This window comes from Chiloscyllium plagiosum, chromosome 20, assembly GCF_004010195.1.
Source record: "Chiloscyllium plagiosum isolate BGI_BamShark_2017 chromosome 20, ASM401019v2, whole genome shotgun sequence".
In the NCBI taxonomy this organism is placed as follows: Eukaryota; Metazoa; Chordata; class Chondrichthyes; order Orectolobiformes; family Hemiscylliidae; genus Chiloscyllium; species Chiloscyllium plagiosum.
In genome coordinates this window covers 44,006,090-44,026,318 of record NC_057729.1, presented here as the reverse complement: position 1 = coordinate 44,026,318, position 20,229 = coordinate 44,006,090, and the positions used below count along the sequence as shown (strand labels likewise).

Below are 20,229 nucleotides of genomic sequence, written 5' to 3'. Positions count from 1 at the left end.
GGTCGGTGTGGACTTATTGGGCCAAAGGGCCTGTTTCCATACTGTAGGGAAGCTAATTTTTGGGTATGAGTTCATTTTGGGGAGGAGGGAAAATGAAATATAGAGCTTCTTTATGGTGTAGCACAGTGCTTAATTTTAACTTTTAATTTGTAATTATAAGAAATAAACTTTGGACCAAACATCTAGTTGTATTACTATATGTTCTATAATTTTGTTTGTAGCAGATTGCACTGATGGTATAAAGAAAGAAATGGTAGCATAGTGGTAATGTCACTGGACTAATAATCCAGACACTGTAGGGTCATGGGTTCAAATTTCATTGCAGTAACTAGTGGAATTTGAATTCCATTATTAATATGGAATATAAACCTGGTCTTGGTAATGGCAGTGATCATGTCAACTATATCAATTTGTTGCAAAAACCCATCTGACTCAGTAATCTCTTTTTAGCGGAGGCAATCTGCCATCCTTATCTGGTTTGTCCTACACACAACTCAAACACACAGCATGTGGCTGACTCTTAACTACTCCCGGAATGAGCAAGCAAGTCGCTAAGTTAAAGGGTTATTAAGAAGGAGCAACGAATGCTGCTTTTGCCAGTGATGCCCAGATCTCATGAAAGAATAAATTATGCACATTTGTCTCTGTGTGAGAAGACTGGTGTGTTTGAATTTAAGAGGAATGTGGTTTTCGAAGCAATCAGGATTGATCTTGACTAAGTCGGTGTGAGGTGCTACATTTTGGTGAGCAAATCAGGGGCAGGACTTATCCATTTAATGGTAAGATCCTGGGGAGTCCTGCTGAACAAAGAGACCCTTGGAGTGCAGGTTCATAGTTTCTTGAAAGTGGAGTCACAGATAGTGAAGAAGGTGTTTGATATGCATGCCTTTATTGGTCAGTGCATTCAGTATACGAGTTGGGAGGTCATATTGTGGCTGTACAGGACATTGGTTAGGTCACTTTTGGAATACTGTGTTCAGTTCTGGTCTCCTTGCAATAGGAAAGATGTTGTTAAAGTTGAAAGGATTCAGCAAAGGTTGCCAAGGTTGGAGGGTTTGAGCTATAGGGAGAGGCTGAATGGACTGGGGCTATTTTCCATGGAGTGTTGGAGACTGAGAGGGGAACCTTGTAGAGGTTTAAACAATTATGAGGGGCATGGATAGGATAAATAGACAAGGTCTTTTTTCCAGGATAGGGTAGTCCAAAACTAGAGGGCAGATGTTTAAGGTGAGAAGGAAAAGGTTTAACAGGGAACAAAGGGGCAATGTTTCATGCAGAGGGTGGTGTATGGAATGAGCTACCAGAGGAAGTGGTGGAGGCTGGTACAGTTACAGTAAGTAAAAAGCATCTGGATGGATATATGAATAGGAAGGATTTAGAGGGATATTGGCCAAATGTTGACAAATGGGAGTAGATCAGTATAGGATATCTGGTTGGCATGGACAAGTTGGACTGAAGGGTCTGTTTCTGTGCTGTACATAAAAATGGAGAGAGATTCATAAGGGGCTACTCACTTAATATCACCCATTTTACAATATCACGTAAAGTCAAGATCCAGCCTATAGAATTCTCATCTTATTTGATCATGTACGTGGCAATGCACTAACCATCTTCATTGACAATTCAATAGTTCAACTAACTTTGCTTCCTAACTCAAAGCTCTTGTCTTATTTGAATGTGAAAGCATTAGCTATGCACTACTATCTCTATAATAATATTAGCATCAATTAATCTTCTTAACTCAGTGTTGTTAAACTCACACTGTTGAATAATTCACTTTGATATGGAAAGCAATGCTGAGTTGTCAGAATAAAGTTACAATCCTGTCACAAAAAAGGATGTAACAAAACATTAAATTTGAGTGTCTGCCTATGTTAAGATCTTAATCAGCCCTGCATTAGGTGTGATGGTAACACCTCTGAAGTTATAACATTATAGATGTTAAAGTGAAAGTAAAACCTGCATTTTGTAGAAGTGCTTTTCAGGCATTAAAGGCATTACAAAGCATGTAAACTGTTAACTTAACACTGTAATAGAGTCATAAAGTCATCCAGCACGGAAACAGACCCAACTCGTCCATGCAAACCAGGTTTCTGAAACTGGACAAGTCCCATTTACCTTAGTTTGGCCTCTATCCCGCTGCACCTTTTCTATCTATGTACCTGTCTAAATGTCTTTTAAATGTTGTAATTGTACCTGCCTCAACCACTTCCTGTCGCACCTTGTTCCATATAGGTACCACTGGGTGAAAAAGCTGCCCATCAGGACCCTTTTAAATCTTTCCCCTCTGAACTTAAAACTATGCCCTATTGTTTTGGACTCCCCCTACCCTGGAAAAAAAGTCTTTGGCTATTCACTTTATCTGTACTCCTCATGATTTCATACACCTCTATAAGGTCACCCCTTAGCCTCCGATGCCCCAAGGAATACAGCCATAGACTATTCAGACTCTCCCTATAGCTCAAACCCTCCAGCCCTGGCAACAACCTTGTAAATCTATTTTGCACTCTTTCCAGTTTAATAAAATCCTTACTATATAAGGGTGGCTAGAATTGTATGCAATACTTGAAATGTGGCTTTACCAATGTCTTGTATAGCTGTAACATGATATCCCAACTCCTGTACTCAAAGTTCTGACCGATGAAGGCAAGCATGCCAAATGCCTTCTTCAGGACCCTGTCTACCTGTGACAGAACTTCCAAGGAACTATGTACCTGCACCCTTAGATCTCTCTATTTGTCACCACTCCCCAGAGCCGTACTATTCATTGTGTTTATCCTGCCCTGGTTTGTCTTAACAAAATGCAACACGTCTCATTTATCTAAATTAAATTCCATCTCCCACTCCATAGCCACTGGCCCAGTTGATCAAAATCAGTGTTGGTAACAGAGCAGGAATTTGCACAATGAAGGGCCCACAAACAAGATAAATGACCCCACAATATTTTAGTGAGGTTTTGGCTAGGGGACAATGACAAATCTTCTAGCTGTTTTTGTGCATTCACTTTATCACCTCTTCTGAAGATTGGTGAACTTAACTCCACGGCTGTAGCACGAACCGAGGTAAAGAAAACAGTTATCCCAAAAAGTTCCTTTTTGATGCATTGAATATTTGAATCTTCAGTATACTGATAAATGTTATCACTGTCAAAAATATCATTGATGGTAACTTCTTTTCTAAGCACTGAACCTGGGACAGAACACTGATGCGATCCCTGAATGCCAATATAATTTAAAAATGATGTCATAATCTCTGACATTTTCATTACTATTTATTTTGTGAATGCAAGTTCTTAAAAACAATCGATAACCTCATCATTTGCTGTGTTTAAGTGACTGATCCATCATTTAGTCTGTAGTGGAAATACTTCTTGTTGATTTTTGTTTGTGTCTCTCCATTAGTGCATTGTTGTTTATACTAAGACCCCTGTGGTGGAGATTAGCTGCATAGGGTCAAAGGCTTGCCAAAGGCCTGTTTAGCATGGACCACCCTCACAGTGGTCATTCAAAGTTTGTCATTTGATAGATGGGATTTGTCATGAGAAACTTGTTCGTCACCTTCCGTGTTTCCCATCCCAAGATCCGAAGGATGCCTGCTGCTTAATCTTGGCCAGGAAGGTTGCTCCTTATGCGGCAATGAGATAGAAGGCAGGCAGAAGATGGATTGAACTTGTCTTCCAGGAGTGGTGCATGAGGTGTAGCTTGCATGGTTTCAGCCAGCCTGTGCAGTTTTGTCACTTGGAGAATATGTAAGGAATTGTTGTTTGCAAGGACAGGAAGCCCTGGAGCGGTGTTGATCAGAGGGTTCCAGTTATAATGTGCACCCTTACATTCAGTTGAGTGTAAACAAACTGTTGTGTATGATAACCTTTGCCAGACAAGTGCACCCTATTCTGCTCTGGAATATGACAGAGCAAGTGATGTGGTCAGGGTATTGTAGCACCAATGTCCCACATCGATCCAGCAAATTTGTTCAGTAGGTTGTTAGTCAGTATAGTAACTAACCATGAATGTATTGTTGGAAAAGCGCAGCAGGTCAGGCAGCATCCAAGGAGCAGGAGAATCATGAAGAAGGGCTCATGCCCGAAACGTCGATCCTCCTGCTCCTTGGATGCTGCCTGACCTGTTGCGCTTTTCCAGCAACACATTTTCAGCTCTGATTTCCAGCATCTGCAGTCCTCACTTTCTCCTAGTAACTAACCATGACAATATGGATTTTGAATGAAGAATAGCCTTGCATTCATTTGTAATTCATTCCATTCATTGCTTGAAACTTTCGCCTCGAGTTATCAAGGCTGAGAATGTGAAATCTAACACTGTTACTGGCTGTACTGTGAACAATCAATTTGATTTTTTTGGATGTTGTTTTGTCCATTCCTATATTGCTAACATAATGTGTGCCACTGGCATCAATTTTCAGATAATAATCCAATATTTAGTCAGTTGCCAAATGCTAATCCAATATTCAAAGAATTATTTCAGTGTATTTTGCATTTCAAGAAGAATATTCCATTCTCTTTAATATTCATGAGTAATTTTTTGCAATAACGAACGCTAACTGAATTGTCCAAGCACAGAAGATGGTTTTCAAATTTCATGAAAAATTTACATCCTGATGGGTGTTCCTTCTCTCCTTGTAGGTTCTTCTCAGCAATACATTGGACAGGAAGATTACTATGGTGAGCAATATGGACATGGCCAAGGACCCACAGATTCCATTAATCAACAATATTACCCTGATGGTACTTCATTTTTCCCTTAGACTGCTAGCCATATTTGTAATATGAAATATTAATCTAATTGGACGAAGGTATTTAACTACGAATAAATCAGTTGTGCTGCAACCAGCTAACTGGTGCAAATGGAAATGGCACTGTGCTAAAAATCTGAGAGAGTTTTATTTTTTGAGTTTTCTGAACTTATGTTGCACTGTATTGTGCACTGTCCGTATTCTGAAGATAAAAAGAACTTCTAGTTGTTCAAATGTTAACAAAAAAGATTCCACTCGTTAACAGTCTTTCTCTGTATTTTGTAAAGAATTCTAAAATAAACTTTGTACAGGAAATCTACCCTATTCATTGTCCCAATATTTGATGTTTCACAAATACGTTCCTATTTTGTTAGGGAACCTTTTTTGGCATTTGTTCTGCTGTTTTGTGCTTACATCATGTTGCTGAAAATTCATTCATAAATTATTGTGGGAAATAAATCCCTGTTTTTCATTCTTTCACTATTCATCAAGAACACACTGTAGAACAAAATTGACTCTCTTTGCCTTCAAATTTATGAAATATATGTACTGTAACATATGCACACAAGCCTCTCTTATTGATTAGCAAAATTGCTGACTCTGCCCTCAAGCCTAATTCATTTTTCAAGGCTGCTAATAAATTAAAATTAAACCAGTTTTTTAGCATGCTGAAAGTGCAGATAAGATCACACGGACATTTCAGTCTGTTCCTCTTGGTGTTGAGTGCTGTCACCCACCGGGAAGGCAGGCAATCTGGGAAGGCAGGTAATCAGAGAGGTGGTGAGTTCAGGCTCTTAAGCAGCCATTGAACACTTAAGAGTGTTAATTTTGGAAGAATCAAAGAAGGCCCCAGTGGATCTTCTCTTTTTTTTTATTTCAAAAATATACTTTATTCATAAAAAATCTCTTTGTGTGTGTATGTATATATATATATATGTGTATATAAAGCAGTTTGGTTCTGTACAGTTGTATCTCAAGTAAATAAACAAATCATTGGGCTTTGACTCTATCCAAAAAACCAAAGTCCTTTCTTACACATACAATGCTAATATTTATATATATTTAAGGCACTAAGAGGGTCCGATTCCTGAATGGACCCCCATTTACCTTCAGCAGGAAGACCTCAGACTGTATACTTTCCCCACTGCGTCTTGTCGGCAGCTGCCCCAAGCTTTAGCGCATCCCTCAGCACATAGTCCTGGACTTTGGAATGTGCTAGTCTGCAACACTCAGTCGGGGTCAACTCCTTGTTCTGGAAGACCATAAAGTTTCAGGCAGACAAAAGAACATCTTTCACCGAACTGATGGTCTTCCAGTCGCAGTTGGTGTTTGTCTTGGTGTGCTCTCAACATTTTATTACTGAGGTTATGAGAAGTGGAAATGCACCCAATTATCTACCCTTCTCACTTGCCACCTCTCACAGCTTAGTTGTGACAGGTACAATGATAGGGTGATATAGCCCATTGAGCCTATCATTTAGCATTAACTGTATATTCTCCAAGGCAATGCCTCTACCAATTAGAGTCCATCTGACAACCAATCAGTATTCTTCTCTCATACAGGGTGAATGTTGGCTTTCCCTTTAAACAGTTTTCTTGTGAATTGTCCTGATGAGTTCAAAATAAATGGCTTCAACAAAATGCATCTTTTTCCAGTATTCTCCCTATATGCATAATTTCAAAAAAATCAGATAATGAGCTGTGTCATCAATGTTTGTGTGCAAGTATTTATTATCAAAAATGTCTTGTGACTATTTCCATGTGATCTTTGGTGGCATAATCAACCGTGAGTTGATTATAGAAGGATGATTTAGAAAACTGCTTTGTTCAAAGATGATGTAGCATGATTTTAATGAAATGTAGCATTGTCCAAAAGTGAAAACTAATCCATTTCATTTTGTTTCTTGCAATATGCATTCCAGGCCATGGTGAATATGCATATCAGCAATCATCATATGCAGAACAAGGTTATGAGAGGTCGTTTGAGGAATCCTCACAGCATTACTATGAAGGAGGTAATATGTATTTTTGTGCAGATGAAACACAAAGGGTAATATTTTATAACTGTCACACCAGCATGAAGCTCTACTTTAATAGTAGATTTAAAGTATCCAGTTTAAACTGAGGGTAACGTGTCACTAAGATTAACCAACTCATCACGCTAGGGAAGTATGGATTTGATACCTAGTTGGTCCATATAATCATACAAAAGTGTATTTGAAAAGAGAAGTTTACAAAAAAATGTATGTGTGGAATAGAAGTAGTCAGTAAACTGTAACAGTTCAGTAGTAAGTAATGAGATACAGATTTGCATTTGTGAATTTTCCATTGATAAGACATAGGAAAGTAAAATGTGGGAAATTGATAAAGAAGTTAAAAGCACTTGGGATCTAGAGATACAAATTGGGTTAGTGACAGGAGACAGAGTGTCGTGGTCGAAGGTTGTTTATGTGACTGGAGGCCGGTGTCCAGAGGCATACTGCAGGGATTAGTTCTGTATTATTGTCTCTTATTAATCTATGTCAATGAAATGTTCAGGGCATTGATAAGTAAGCTTATGGATGACATGAAGATTAGCCGGGTAGTTGACAGTGAAGACAACAGTCTTAGGTTACTGAACGATATAAACAGATTATTCAGACAAGCAGATCAATGGCAGATGTAATATAACCCTGAGAAGTGTGAGGTGGTGCACTTTAGAAGAAGTAACAAGTCAAGGGAGTAGTCAATCAGTGTTAGGATATAGGAAACTTGGATGAACAGAGAGACCATGTCCACAAATCCCTGAAAATCACAGGGCAAGTTAATTGGGTAGTTAAGAAGAGTATTGAATACTTGTCTTTATCAGTCGAAGCATAGATTATAAGTACAAGACTAATAACAACCCTAAATGTTGGAACTGTACAGAACTTTGGTTAGGCTATAGCTGGAGTACTGTGTGCAGTTCTGTTTGCCATATTGTAGGAATACTGTGATTGCACTGGAGGGGGTGGAGATGAGATTTACCAGGGTGTTTGAAACAAAGACAGAAATTGCTGGAGAAACTCAGTTAGTCATAGAGTCATAGAGTTGTGTAACATGAAAATAGACTCTTCGATTTAACTCTTGCGTGCTGACCAGGTATGGTAAACTGAACTAGTCCCATTTGCCTGCATTTGCCTGGCAAACATTTGTGGAGAGAAAGCAGAGTTTATTTTTCGGGTCCAGTGACCCTTCTTCAGAACTGGTTTTCTCCAGGTTGTTGCCTTTGATGCAGTAGTTTAAGACCATAAGACATAGGAGCAGAAGTTAGGCCATTTGGCCCATCGAGTGTGCCCTGCCATTCAATCATGGCTAATAAGTTTCTCAACCCCATTCTCCCACTTTCTCCACATAACCTTTGATCCTGTTGACAATTAAGAATGAATCTATTGGATGTCTTAAATATACTCAATGATCTGGTCTCCACAACCTTCTGTGGAAATGAATTCCATAGATTCACCACTCTCTGGCTGAAGAAGTTTCTCTTCATCTCCATTCTAAAGGATCGCCCCTTTACTCTAAGGCTGTGCTGTTGGATCCTAGACTCTCCTCCAAAGTACACTCTGTCAGGGCCGTTCAATATTCTATAAGTTTCAGTTAGATCCCCCCCCCCCCCCCCCTTCAAAACTCCATGGAGTATAAACCCAGAGTCCTCATATGTTAAGCTTTTCATTCCTGGAATCATTGTCGTGATCCTCCTCTGGACCTGCTCCAGGGCCAGTACATCCTTCCTGAGATATGGGGCCTAAAATCGCTCACAATACTCTAAATGTGATCTGACCAGAGACTTACAAAGCCCCAGAAGCTTTTATATTCTGGTCCTCACGAAATAAATGCCAACATTGTATTTGCCTTCCTAACTTCCGACTCAACCTGAAGTTTACCTTAAGAGAATCCGGACTAGGACTCCCAAATCCCTTTGCACTTCAGATTTCTGAATTTTTCTCCTCCTCTGTGATTGTGCCTGCCAGCGGATGTCCATGGAGCATGCAGTGGCCACTGGCACATAGAAGTCTTTCGGGACTGACGGACACCTCAGGAGTTGGGTTGCATCATCACCCTGGTAATAGCATTTTGTTACATTTCCATTGTAAGTTTGCATTAATCTGTTTTTTTTGCTGCAGCGGCCTATCAGGGGTTGTCTACACCATGATTGTTTATTTCAAAGGAATGGAAAACATCAAAGTGCATCTTACATTCACAATTAATACTAAAAGTGACTCATTCCACAGCGGAGCTATCTGTCCCTGACATGCACAATGTAACACTTTCCAGCAAAGCCACTGGCAATCAGAGGCTGCAATATCTTACAGTATTGTGCCACAGAATTTATCTGGGCTTGGCCCAGGAGTAAGAGTACCTTTAAATTGTTGAGAATTTGTATTTCTTGTTGTTTGTTTATTTTTGACAAGGGTGGTAAGCCTGACATCCTGTTCCATTGTTTTCTTTAGGAAATTCCCAGTATACCCAACAGCAGACAGCTTACCAGCAGGGACCAACCCAGCAGCAAACTTACTCCCAACAGCAATACCCCACCCAGCAGAGCTACCCAGGCCAACAACAAGGATATGGTGAGTGTGAGAGAAAAGTCAACAATTAATTGTGAACACTTAATTTGTAGTTAATGCATGATGTGCTAACTGACTTTTGTCATACCGTAATTTCCAAAACAAATAAACTAGGCAGCTGTCTGAGCCCAGTCAGCAATTAGCAGGCTGGCTTGATCTTACAATAATATGCTTTAAGAATGCAAATTACTGGCCTAACATTATGGACTGCCACATGCAACTAGCAAAATTGCATTGTAGTGTTGACAGTATCTAATCTGACCTTAACACCAACCAAATATTTCTCAATACATATGTGTGTGCTCTAAAGCACCTGATTCATCGTTTATATTGTTGAAACATTCATGTCTGCATATTAATGCTTGCATTAATATTAAAATAATATTATAATTAAAACCATTACTGTCTCTCAGCCTCGCTGTTGCCCCGGTAGATAAATCCAGGTAAGCAGACTCAAATAGTGGAAATGAATCTAGTGGTTTCACCATTCACTAGATGGGCCACATAAAATGCTATCAGATCATGAAAACCCTCTCACTAGTCCAGAATGCACAGCAGTGCAGGAAGGAAGTTAATGGTCTATACTTCACAAAGATGAATGTGACCATTTTCTCTCTGCTACTTCACACTCATAGGGCTACCCTTCACTCTAACTCTGCTATCACACATGCATCTCACCAATTCCCATGGACCACAGCTGTCATGATTGCATAAATCATGTCCATTCAATATCATGCACCCACTGCAACCTCCCAAGCAGTTAGCTTCATACTCATTTGTCAGGGCCACCTCACCACCTCTCCTGCTCGCACATCACCAAGAATGATTCATCCATCTTATTGAATCCTTCCCTTTGTCTCATTGCAGGAGAAATAGTCTCCAAATCAGGCTGAGCGAACCACAACATGGGGGTATCAGACATCAGGCTGCTCATTCTTTGTGGAGGAAATGTTCAAGGCTGCTCATTTTGGGTCAGGGAGGACTCAAAATCCTACCAATTCAGTAATCTTCACAATTCTATTGCAATTCAATTCTCATCAATCCTAACTCGAACTTAACATACATAAGCTTTTATCTATCTTGGATACCTAATTCCTTCTTTTATGCAAATACTAGTGTCAACCAACAAACCTCAGCCAAAAAAAAGCACAGATCAGAAGATCCTCTGCTCAGCCTTCACCTCTGAGTAGGAAGCCACTGATCTCTCAGAGGATGCACCAACAAGGCTCAACCAACTTGGAGACTTTCTCCTTGGTGGGTACTCTTTCCAAGTTAGGTTTGGGAGTAAAATCTGGTGAGCACATCACTGACGCATCTCTGCAACTGGTCAATGAAGAATCGTCTCAGACAGTCTGAGAACTGTGGAGACCCAGGTACCTGTCAAACCCCAGGCAGAAGGCAATCTCATGTACTCAGCCATTAATGACTTTGTGAAAACACACAGCCAGCCATAGGAGCAGCAGGCAGATTTATCAAAGCCTGATTTGTCTGGATAAAGGTAGAGGAGGATGATGCCCATGGAACATGCAGGGAAAAGAGCGTTGAATGAAGGCCAGGACAAGCAAGCAATGAGCTGCAATCACCAGGTAACTGCTCTGACTTTCACATTGGGAATTCTCCCAAGGCTGGAATTGAACCCGGGTCCCTGACGCTGTGAGGCAGTAATGCCAACCCTTACACCCTGACAATGCAGATTTCAGTAGTCACTACATTAAACAGCTGCAAACTGCATGGTTGACATACCATGGCTTTCGTGAGTACCAACTACAGGATGTATTATAGATTATAAAAGGCTGCTTCAACAGCAGTTTCCAAATCCACAATTTCTACTAACAAGAAGGACAAGACTTAAGTGCACGGGATGGAATCCCATCATTCCCCTAATAAGTACATATCATCCTTACTTAGAACTATATTTCTTCAATAAGACTAGGTCGAAATTTTGGAACACTCTATCCAACAGCACTGTAGCTTTAACTTCACACGGACTACAGAAATTTGTTTTCCTTCTCAAGAGCAACTAAGATTGGGCAAGGAATGCTACCCTTGCTAAACAAATGGCCAAACAGTGGTTAACTACATGTGATTTGGGCCAGCATGGAGACTCTGTTATAGTGAGGTGTTGGCATGCCACAGCCTGATCACATTTCCCAGTGAGCACCTTATTGTATTATTGCGGTACCCAGATCATGTAACATTGTGGACATACCAGATGAATAAACTAAAAGCACCTTGGGCAGAATTTTCTCTCCCCTTGAATGCTGTTGGTAATGGTCGAAACATTGGAAAATATGGCAAGAATGAATATTAAGAGAAAACTTTTCCATGTTTTCCTCAAGCTTTAAATACCAAGTTCAGAATCTAGCTATTGAGTGGCAGTTACCTTATTTCCATGCATTTGTTTCTCATTACGAGCCAAACTTACCTCAATTCTATGGCACCTCCGATTCTCCTGTCCTTGCCCTGGAAACTAGACCACTTGAATTCCTAATGTGAAAGTCAGAGCAGTTACCTGGTGATTGCAGTTTACTGCTTGCTTGTCCTGGCCTTCATCCAACTCTTTCTTCCCTGGTTGCTCCATGAGCATCATCCTCTTTTACCTTTTATCCAGACAAATCAGGCTTTGACAAATCTGCCTGCTGCTCCTGTGGCTGGCTGTGTGTTTTCCACAAAGTCATTAATGGCTGAGTACATGAGATTGCCTTCTGCCTGGGGTTTGCAGGTGCCTGGTCTCCACAGTTCTCAGACTGCCTGAGACGTTTCTTCATTGACCGGTTGCAGAGATGTGTCAGTGATGTGCCCACCAGATTTTACTCCCAAACCTAACCTGAAAAGAGTACCCACCAAGGAGAAAGTCTCTGAGTTGGTTGAGGGTATAGAATACAGTCTTGTTGGTGAATTGGCCATGCTAAGTTGCACACAGTATTCAGGGACATGTAGGTTAGGTGCATTAGTCAGGGGTCAATGTAGAGTAATGGGGATTGGGTTTGGATGCAATACTCTTCAGAGGGTCAGTGTAGACTTGTTGGGCTGAAGAGCCTGTTTCCACACTGTAGGGATTCTATGACTTGTGTCTTGCAGATACATTTAATGCAAGCTTCTAATAAGTTGTTTTTTTCATTTCAAAATTGTCCTTGTAATGATTTTTGGTTCAAACTATTAGAAAATATAATGCAAAGCTATAATTTTGAACATTGTATAACAATTGCTCTGAATAATGTCTCTCTTTCTGGTTGTATAAAAGCTAGCCACAGTTTTTCTGTTTATTTAAACATCTGAACTATTTAGTAGCATGAAAGATTATCTTGTCAAGATAATAGTTGAGGAGGCCACAATAGTTGTAGCTTTTGGATGTTGTGATGGGTTTGTACATTTGTTCCAGATGGATGACCTAGGATGGACCAATTCCCTTTCCCATCCTTATCTTTTATTGTTAACAATTTGACAGCAGCCTAAGGAAGGTTGCAAGTAACATATAGGTGAGATCAGAAGCCACACAACAGAGCTCATAACCGGATGTCTGCTTCCATCTACCATCAGTCTTGTGTTACCAACTAAGATTCACTCCTTGATGAAAATTGAATCTTCAGTGGAGATGACAGAAAGGTGCCTGAGCAATTGATAATTCTATGAGAAAGAGATTGTAACTCAACATAGAAAAAGTAAAAGCTTCTGAAACATGGGGTCAGATGTTGGCAAAAATAAAAATGACTTTTTTCTTGGAAAATGTGCCTTGATTTTATAAATGTATCTTGACTCTAGTTTTTCATGAACACAGTGAGTGTTGATTTTGTTATTTCAAAAAACGAACATCAAACATATAATATTGTAATCCAACACTAAGCTAAATGCTGCAATTGACAATTGGTGGCATAAACCAGATTATCCAGCGTGATCAATGCAGTATGTATGAACCTTACTACTTTTGAAGCTGATTGGGAATTATATTTAGATTGATATACATCAGAAAATCAGTCTAATGTAGAAATGTGAACGCTTGTACAAGAAAATGTTGATTTGCGTTTGGATCCAAACTTTATTGATATTTAACCTAACTAGGATGTCACGGTTAAACTTATCTACTAGTCTGAATGGTCTCTTTGTACATAACCCATAATGTGAGAAACACAAGTTCAAAATGTTAAGATCTCTAACCAAGTATGCAGACATACCAATTGTCTAATAACTCCTGGCAGTTCAGGTATATATTGATAAATTTTTGAAGATAAGTTAATAAAAATGATCTGACATTTTCTATAACTTGGAGATTTCCAGCTGGCAACTGTATAAATTGTATTTGAAAAGGTCCTTTTCAGTTGTTCTAATCAACACTGAAAAAACATTCAATCATGCAACAATTTATTTCTCAGACAACTTCACTCAAAATTAAACCTAGTATACACTCAGTGACAATGGGGTCTTGTGGTGCATTGTAATGTCCCTACCTCTGAGCCAGGAAGCCTGGGTTCACATCCTATCTGTGCCATAAGTGTATGATAACATCTCTGAACATGTTGATTAGAAAACGGCTATACTCAGTGACCAGGGAAGATTGAACTTCACTGCTAAACTTATTTTTAAAAAATCTTCTAACTACTGGGATGAAGGTAGTATGATATGAATTAACATTATTTTAATTCACATGTTGATGTGCTCAGTAATCGAAAGGATTGTAACAAAAGCTGATCTTGTCATCCTTTTATCTTTTCCTAGCCTGGGAATGCTGAGGCCTTTGTTCCATTACTGTTATTGTTGCTATGGGTGAGATTAGTTACCTCAGTGGACATGGAATCTTGATGTGCATTGAATGGTGCCACATCACATGGTGTGTTGCCCTTCTGAGCCATTGGGAATTTGCATATGGTACCTAATGTAATATGTCATACTCACTAGAGATGCCACAGTTTCTTCATGGATATGATATGTGCATGTCACGCACAAGTAAGAACTCAAGCATTAACATTCACGGATGCTTATTTGATAGAAACACAGAAAATAGGTGCAGGAGAAGACCATTCAGCCCTTCGAGCCTGCACCATCATTCATTATGATCATGGCTGATCATGCAATCTCAGTATCCCATTCCCGCTTTCTCCCTATACCCCTTGATCCCTTTAGCTGCAAGGGCCACGTCCAGCTCCCTCTTAAATATATCTAACGAACTGGCCCCTACAGCTTCCGTGGGAGAGAATTCCACAGGTTCACAACTCTCTGAGTGAATAAATTCTTCCTCATCTTAGTCCTGAACGGTTTACCCCTTATTCTTAGACCGTGACCCCTAGTTCTGGACTTCACCAACATCGTGAACATTCTTCCTGCATTTAGCCTATCCAGTCCCATCAGGATTTTATATGTTTCTATGAGATCTTCACGACCATTCTTCTAAATTCCAGCGAGTACAAGCTCAATCGATCCAGTCTTTGCTCATATGTCAGTCATTATCAGATACATTATAGGATCATTGTTTTCACAGCAATCAACAATGGTATGCTTCTTTCAAAAAATTCACTATATTTCCTGAAATTTTAGTATTTGTAAAGAAACAAAAGGAGCTAGCTATGTTAATAAAAACATAATTTAAAATTGCAGGTCCATCCCAGGGAGCTGCTTCTCAGTATCCAGGTTACCAACAGGGACAGGGACAGCAATATGGAAGCTACAGAACTGCTCAACCAGGGCCCTCAGCTCAGCAACAGAGGCCTTATGGATATGAACAGGCAAGAAAGATCATCCCGTGATTTACCTTCATTGTACAGCTTTTTGTTAATCATTTTGCCATTTCCCATATTACAACAGTGAATACACTTCAGAGGTACTTGCTTGGTTGTAAAGCGCTTTGAGACATTCGGTGGTCATATAAAGCACTATCTAAGAAAAAAAACCCTCTATTTCAAGGCAAAGCAAACCATTGGAGTTTCACAAGTACACACCCTCTCCCTCACCCACACCCGCTCCTCTCCCCTTCCCAATCCCACCCTCCCATGAGATTGCCTTCTCAGAAATGTTTGGCTGTTTTCAAAACCAGATACATTTTTCAATTACAAAACTAAGATTGTGCCATGCACTTTTTCTTAACAGTTTTCTTAATGGGAATCATACTCTAGCATCCAGCATGAAGTACCTACAAATTGGTGTTATTTTTAAAAACCCTGGTTTTGAATAGCTGCAAATCGGGAGAAGAAAATAAAAATGATTTACTGTCCAGTGGTTGCTCCTTCAAATTATAAAATCAGATCCTTATGACTGTTTCAATTGTCAACATCCAGTCCATTTCTAGCATGTGAAATATTCTGTCTTTAATGCATTACATTTAAAAAAAAGTTGACTCCTTCGTAGAATTGCTGCCATTTTTTCTAGCTGTCATTTTTTTAAACCAAGAGACTTGTGGTTTACTTTTTTCTACATACGAATCAATAATTAGCACTTGAATTCTGAATTGCATTTATGGATATTTTGTATTTTTTAAATTAAGAATCCCTTAGAGAAAGGGCAAAGACCAACATTGCAGCCCACCTATACTTTTATCATGTACATAAATACTTGTATCAAGTACATAAAAAGCTGTAATATATCTACATGTGGTAATCAGAGACTTGGGTTTCCAAAGTCTAGATGTTAAAAAAATAGAATATTTAGAATTTCCATCGTTTTGAGGTTCCAGGAAAGGTTGAGATGAATTGAGAGAGCAAATCTTAAGTCTTTATTTCTGCTGAGAGTGCAGGAAGAGTTAGAGCTTGAAAGATGTAATTTAAGGATCTAAAGTAACCCAAAGCAGAAAGTTATGGAGTGCAGCTATACATTAGCACTATTTTTAATTGTTTTGCAGGGAAAGAGAGAAAAAGGTTTGAATTTAGATGACGACTGTTAGTTGTCAATGAAGCTGATTATTTTCCTATAAGAATGAACAAACTGGCCTGGATTTAACAGGGTCAGCAGTAGGTAATATGGCGTCATTAGCCTGTCTGCCAGTTTGTCATTATGACCCTGGCCTTGAGCCATCTTGACAAGAACATCTTGGAATTGGGTCAGCTGTCTGTTGCAAGCAGTCAGCAACCTATGGAGACTAATTGGTGTTAGTTAATGGCCTTTCAAACTGTTTGTGTGCCATGGTGAGCTCAGGTCAGATGGACATCTGGGGAAACGGAAGATTTTGTGAGGGACTGCATCCCCAGACCCGTCACAGTCACTGAGTCATCAGACAGGCTTGCCCTCATGATCATGATGAAATAGTGGTGTCTTCTTAAAACCTAAAAATGAATTCACCCTCATCCCCATACTCTCTGAGGGTTCACATATCAGCACCTCAGTCAATCGCAGAATGCTGAAGAGACTCCCATTGACCCTTCACATTTGAGAGATCATTCCCTATCCTCTCCCTATTGAATGGCAAGTCCATTCCCTCTTCATTAATCAAGCAAGTGTTGAAGGCTGTGGTGGCACTGCCTAAAGCTCACTATGAGAGGTTGGAAAATAGTTTGAATCCCAACTCCAGGTCCCAATCCTGATTCAGAATCTGACCCCTCTTAAGACTAGCCTAGAAAAGAACTTGCTTGGTAGAAAATGGGCCAGGGAGGGCTTGGGTCATGTCGCTCATCTCAAAAAGACACTGTGATATTTTTCTTTTTAGCCACCATTTCTACTTTGTGTAAATGATACCAAGGGAACAGGATTATTTTCTTTTTCTATGTTCGCTTGTAACATTTCCAATTTGTACAGCTGTTAGAGGAATGACACATAAGAACAAGACTGAAAATGGATGATGTTCAGGTTGTCAGGGAGACTATCTGGCCACCTCTTGCTCTTTTAACCTATCTAACTGTTGGCTTCTTTTGTCATTTGGTCAGAGCCAAGAATATTTGAGGCCCTGTCTTTTTACAGCCATTTTAGATGCTTCAGAAACTGCCCTACTGCAACGCTGTATTCTTCTCATGTCCCACAAAGGTGGCCTTTCTCTGACCAGCAAAGAGAGATTTGAGAAGTTGCTAGATCAATGTTATTGGCGTCTAGCCTGTAAAGTGTGCTGGAGTCATGGTGGGATTAGACTGATAAAACAGAAGTCCTACTCCGAACAACTCTAATAACAATCTTGTGGTAAAAGTTTGTTTGCTGTTTCTTATTTTCTTAAGGAGTACACAAGAGATGCACAGGAAATGTCTGTCCAGACAAAATGTAAATCTCTTAAGCCGCGATAGTCATTTACTTTACCAAGAGTTAGTGAGACAAGGAAATGTTTACATGTTATTGTATTATATTACATATGAGGAATGCTCATGATGCTGTGGTATCATTTAGGTGATTGTGTCTATGTGTGGGCTAATACATGTGAACTAGTTCAGATTTCTGATTGCTACCCATGGAGGATTGCTTGTCAGCTCTCAGCAGCTTGTCTGCAATCTGTAACTTAATCCAGTTATTGTCAAGCAAACTACAGAGTTGAGACAGGGTATGATACTAACCCTATGGGTTTCAGAAAATACCGAGTTCTTCAAAGGACTGTGGGCATGGAGGGTGTTCCACACAAAATGAGTGTTTCCAAATTAAGTTGTTGGTGGGCTATGAGCCGATGTCATTAAATGAGCTCAGGGATGTTGACTGAATAGGGCTTGCAGAGAATTCAAATATGTGCAGCAGAGGTTTGAATGAGCTTACCTCAGCGAGGGTGGAAGATGGGAGGCTGGCCAGCACAATAAAGGACTCAGGCGTATAGCTGATAAGTCCGATGTTATGCACGGTCAGAATCAAAGCAGAGTACCTCCAATGTTTGAATTGCATTTCTTCCGGTCCATGATTGTACTGCTACAATACTGTTAGTTAGGGAGGATTTTAATTAGGTAATGCTGAAGCAACAGTGATATATACCAAAGTCAGAATTTGCAACTTTAAAGACTGATTATTTTTAAAAAGAAATTCCAACCTCCAGTGAATGACTGAAAGGATCACACAACAAGATTTCAATTGTAAAACGATTACTGTAATAAACAAGCTAAAAGCATCATTTATTGGAAATCTCCCACCATGGGCATACTTATTCTGACCCTTAATTGACTACTCAATTTTCCAGGAACCAGTACAAAGATATTTTTAATTTCATTTTCATTTCCCAGCCAAATAACTTCCACTCACTGCTCTGAATTTCATGATGAGGGATGGATTTTGGATTTCTTCTTCTTGCCAAAGCTAGACAAATATTCTTGCTTTGTTTTAATCTGACTATGAGCTTTAATTTATGGTCTGCATGGAGAAAAGTAAAAACTTGCTGTCTCTTCCTCTTTTTGCTCTCTTCCTCTCTTTCTCTCTCCTTTTTGGTTCTTACAGATTGACCCTGTGTGTCAAGTTCACTGATAGTTCAGAACCACCTTCCACCCGATCCATTGGGTTTCCTATGGACTCTTTCTCTCTCAAAGCCAACAACTACGGCAGTGTGATTCACATGGGCCTTGTATCCAGGTAGAAATGCTAACTAGTCATCTTTAGACTTTCAATTCCATTCTATCATGAAACAAAATAAACACTTTAAAACATAACCATTTACAAAACCTGATATTTCTAACAACATCCCGTGGTCTGGATATTAATAGTCTACCCAATGTCATCACAGTTGCTCCGGTCATTTTATACAAGTGTAACTATCTTGCAGTTTTCCCTACCAAGTTGCACCCTTCTTCGGCCAACCTTTAATTTATTACAACCAAGCTGCCCAAGCTTGTTGTTGGACAGAGCTCAAAGCTACACATGATTCCCTTCATTCCTACATCTTACCTTAAATTTAAAAAAATATGCCTGATCAACAACACACATTGAAAGCTCATTTTTTGCAACAGAATCCTGTCTAAATTGGATGGGAACTTTGACTTTATTGTTTTCCTATGTGCCTATTGCCCTTATAGTTCTATGTGATGGAAGTTAAGGGTTTGGTAGGTGTTCTTGAAGTAGGCTTGGCAAGTTACTGCCCTGTCTCTTGTAATTATTACACAAAGCGAATATTTAAAATTGATAGGATGCAGATCAAATTGCATTTCCCTAGATGGTGTCAAGCATCTTAATGCTGTAGAGATGAAGACCATTCCACTGCACTCCTGACTTGTGCCTTCTAGAGGGTGAATAGGCTTGGGAGGTGGGGAGATGAGTCATTCACAACAGAATATGTAGTCTCTAACATTCTCTTGTTTCTTTATTTCCTGGTCCAGTTGTTTCTGTGAAATGGTGACCTCTCAAATATTATCAGGAGATTAAACATTGCTAGTTCTGGAATACAGGTCATTGCTAATGTTGGTATGTTGTTGGGGACCTATATGTTGCCCTATTTATTGCACTAATCTATTTCTTGATAGCATGTGGCGTGAATCAAATTGACAGAATTGTTGAGGTGTATCTCAGGACGAATCTGAGATAGATCATTTCCTCTGCATTTCTGGCTAAAGGCAGTTCTGTATGCTTCAGTTTTTGCTTTGGACTCAAGTAATGGGCTGTGACACTATTGAGGATGGGGTTACGCATGGATCCCTTTCCTCTTGTTAGTTGTTTAACGTATGTCACTTCCCTGACTGATTTTGTTAGGACTACAGATCTTTGATTTGATCAGTTGCTTCACTGTTCCTAATTCCATTTCACCCAGTCCCCTTGCTGAGGCAAATTAGGAGAGAATTCAGGCTTGGCCACAATTCTTAACCATCCTTTGAATATTGGAGTAATGCAAGAGGACTAAAGGATTCTAAATGTATTGTTCAAAAAAAGGGAGCGAGGGATAAACCTGATATCAATAATTTGCTGTCAGTGGTAGTAAAACTAGCAGATAGCATTGTCAAGGAAAAATTAATCCTCTGCTAGAAACCTATTAATTAATAAGCAGCAGCCAGTACTGATTTTTTTAAAGGGTTTATGAAACAATAGAT

The 20,229-nt window shown here is 39.6% G+C and overlaps 1 protein-coding gene across 4 annotated transcripts in view; it reads left to right on the top strand.

Moving 5' to 3' along the window:
- LOC122560216 (calcium-responsive transactivator-like) overlaps positions 1 to 20,229 on the top strand; it is a 119,320-nt gene that overhangs the window by 44,941 nt on the left and 54,150 nt on the right. For 3 of the 4 annotated variants that reach the window (XM_043710643.1, XM_043710640.1, XM_043710642.1), the window contains exons 7-10: positions 4,640 to 4,741; positions 6,671 to 6,763; positions 9,221 to 9,340; positions 14,927 to 15,054. In XM_043710643.1, coding sequence (XP_043566578.1) covers positions 4,640 to 4,741; positions 6,671 to 6,763; positions 9,221 to 9,340; positions 14,927 to 15,054 — 443 coding nt within the window. The remainder of the gene's footprint in view (positions 1 to 4,639; positions 4,742 to 6,670; positions 6,764 to 9,220; positions 9,341 to 14,926; positions 15,055 to 20,229) is intronic. The other variant, XM_043710641.1, reaches the window with a different exon arrangement.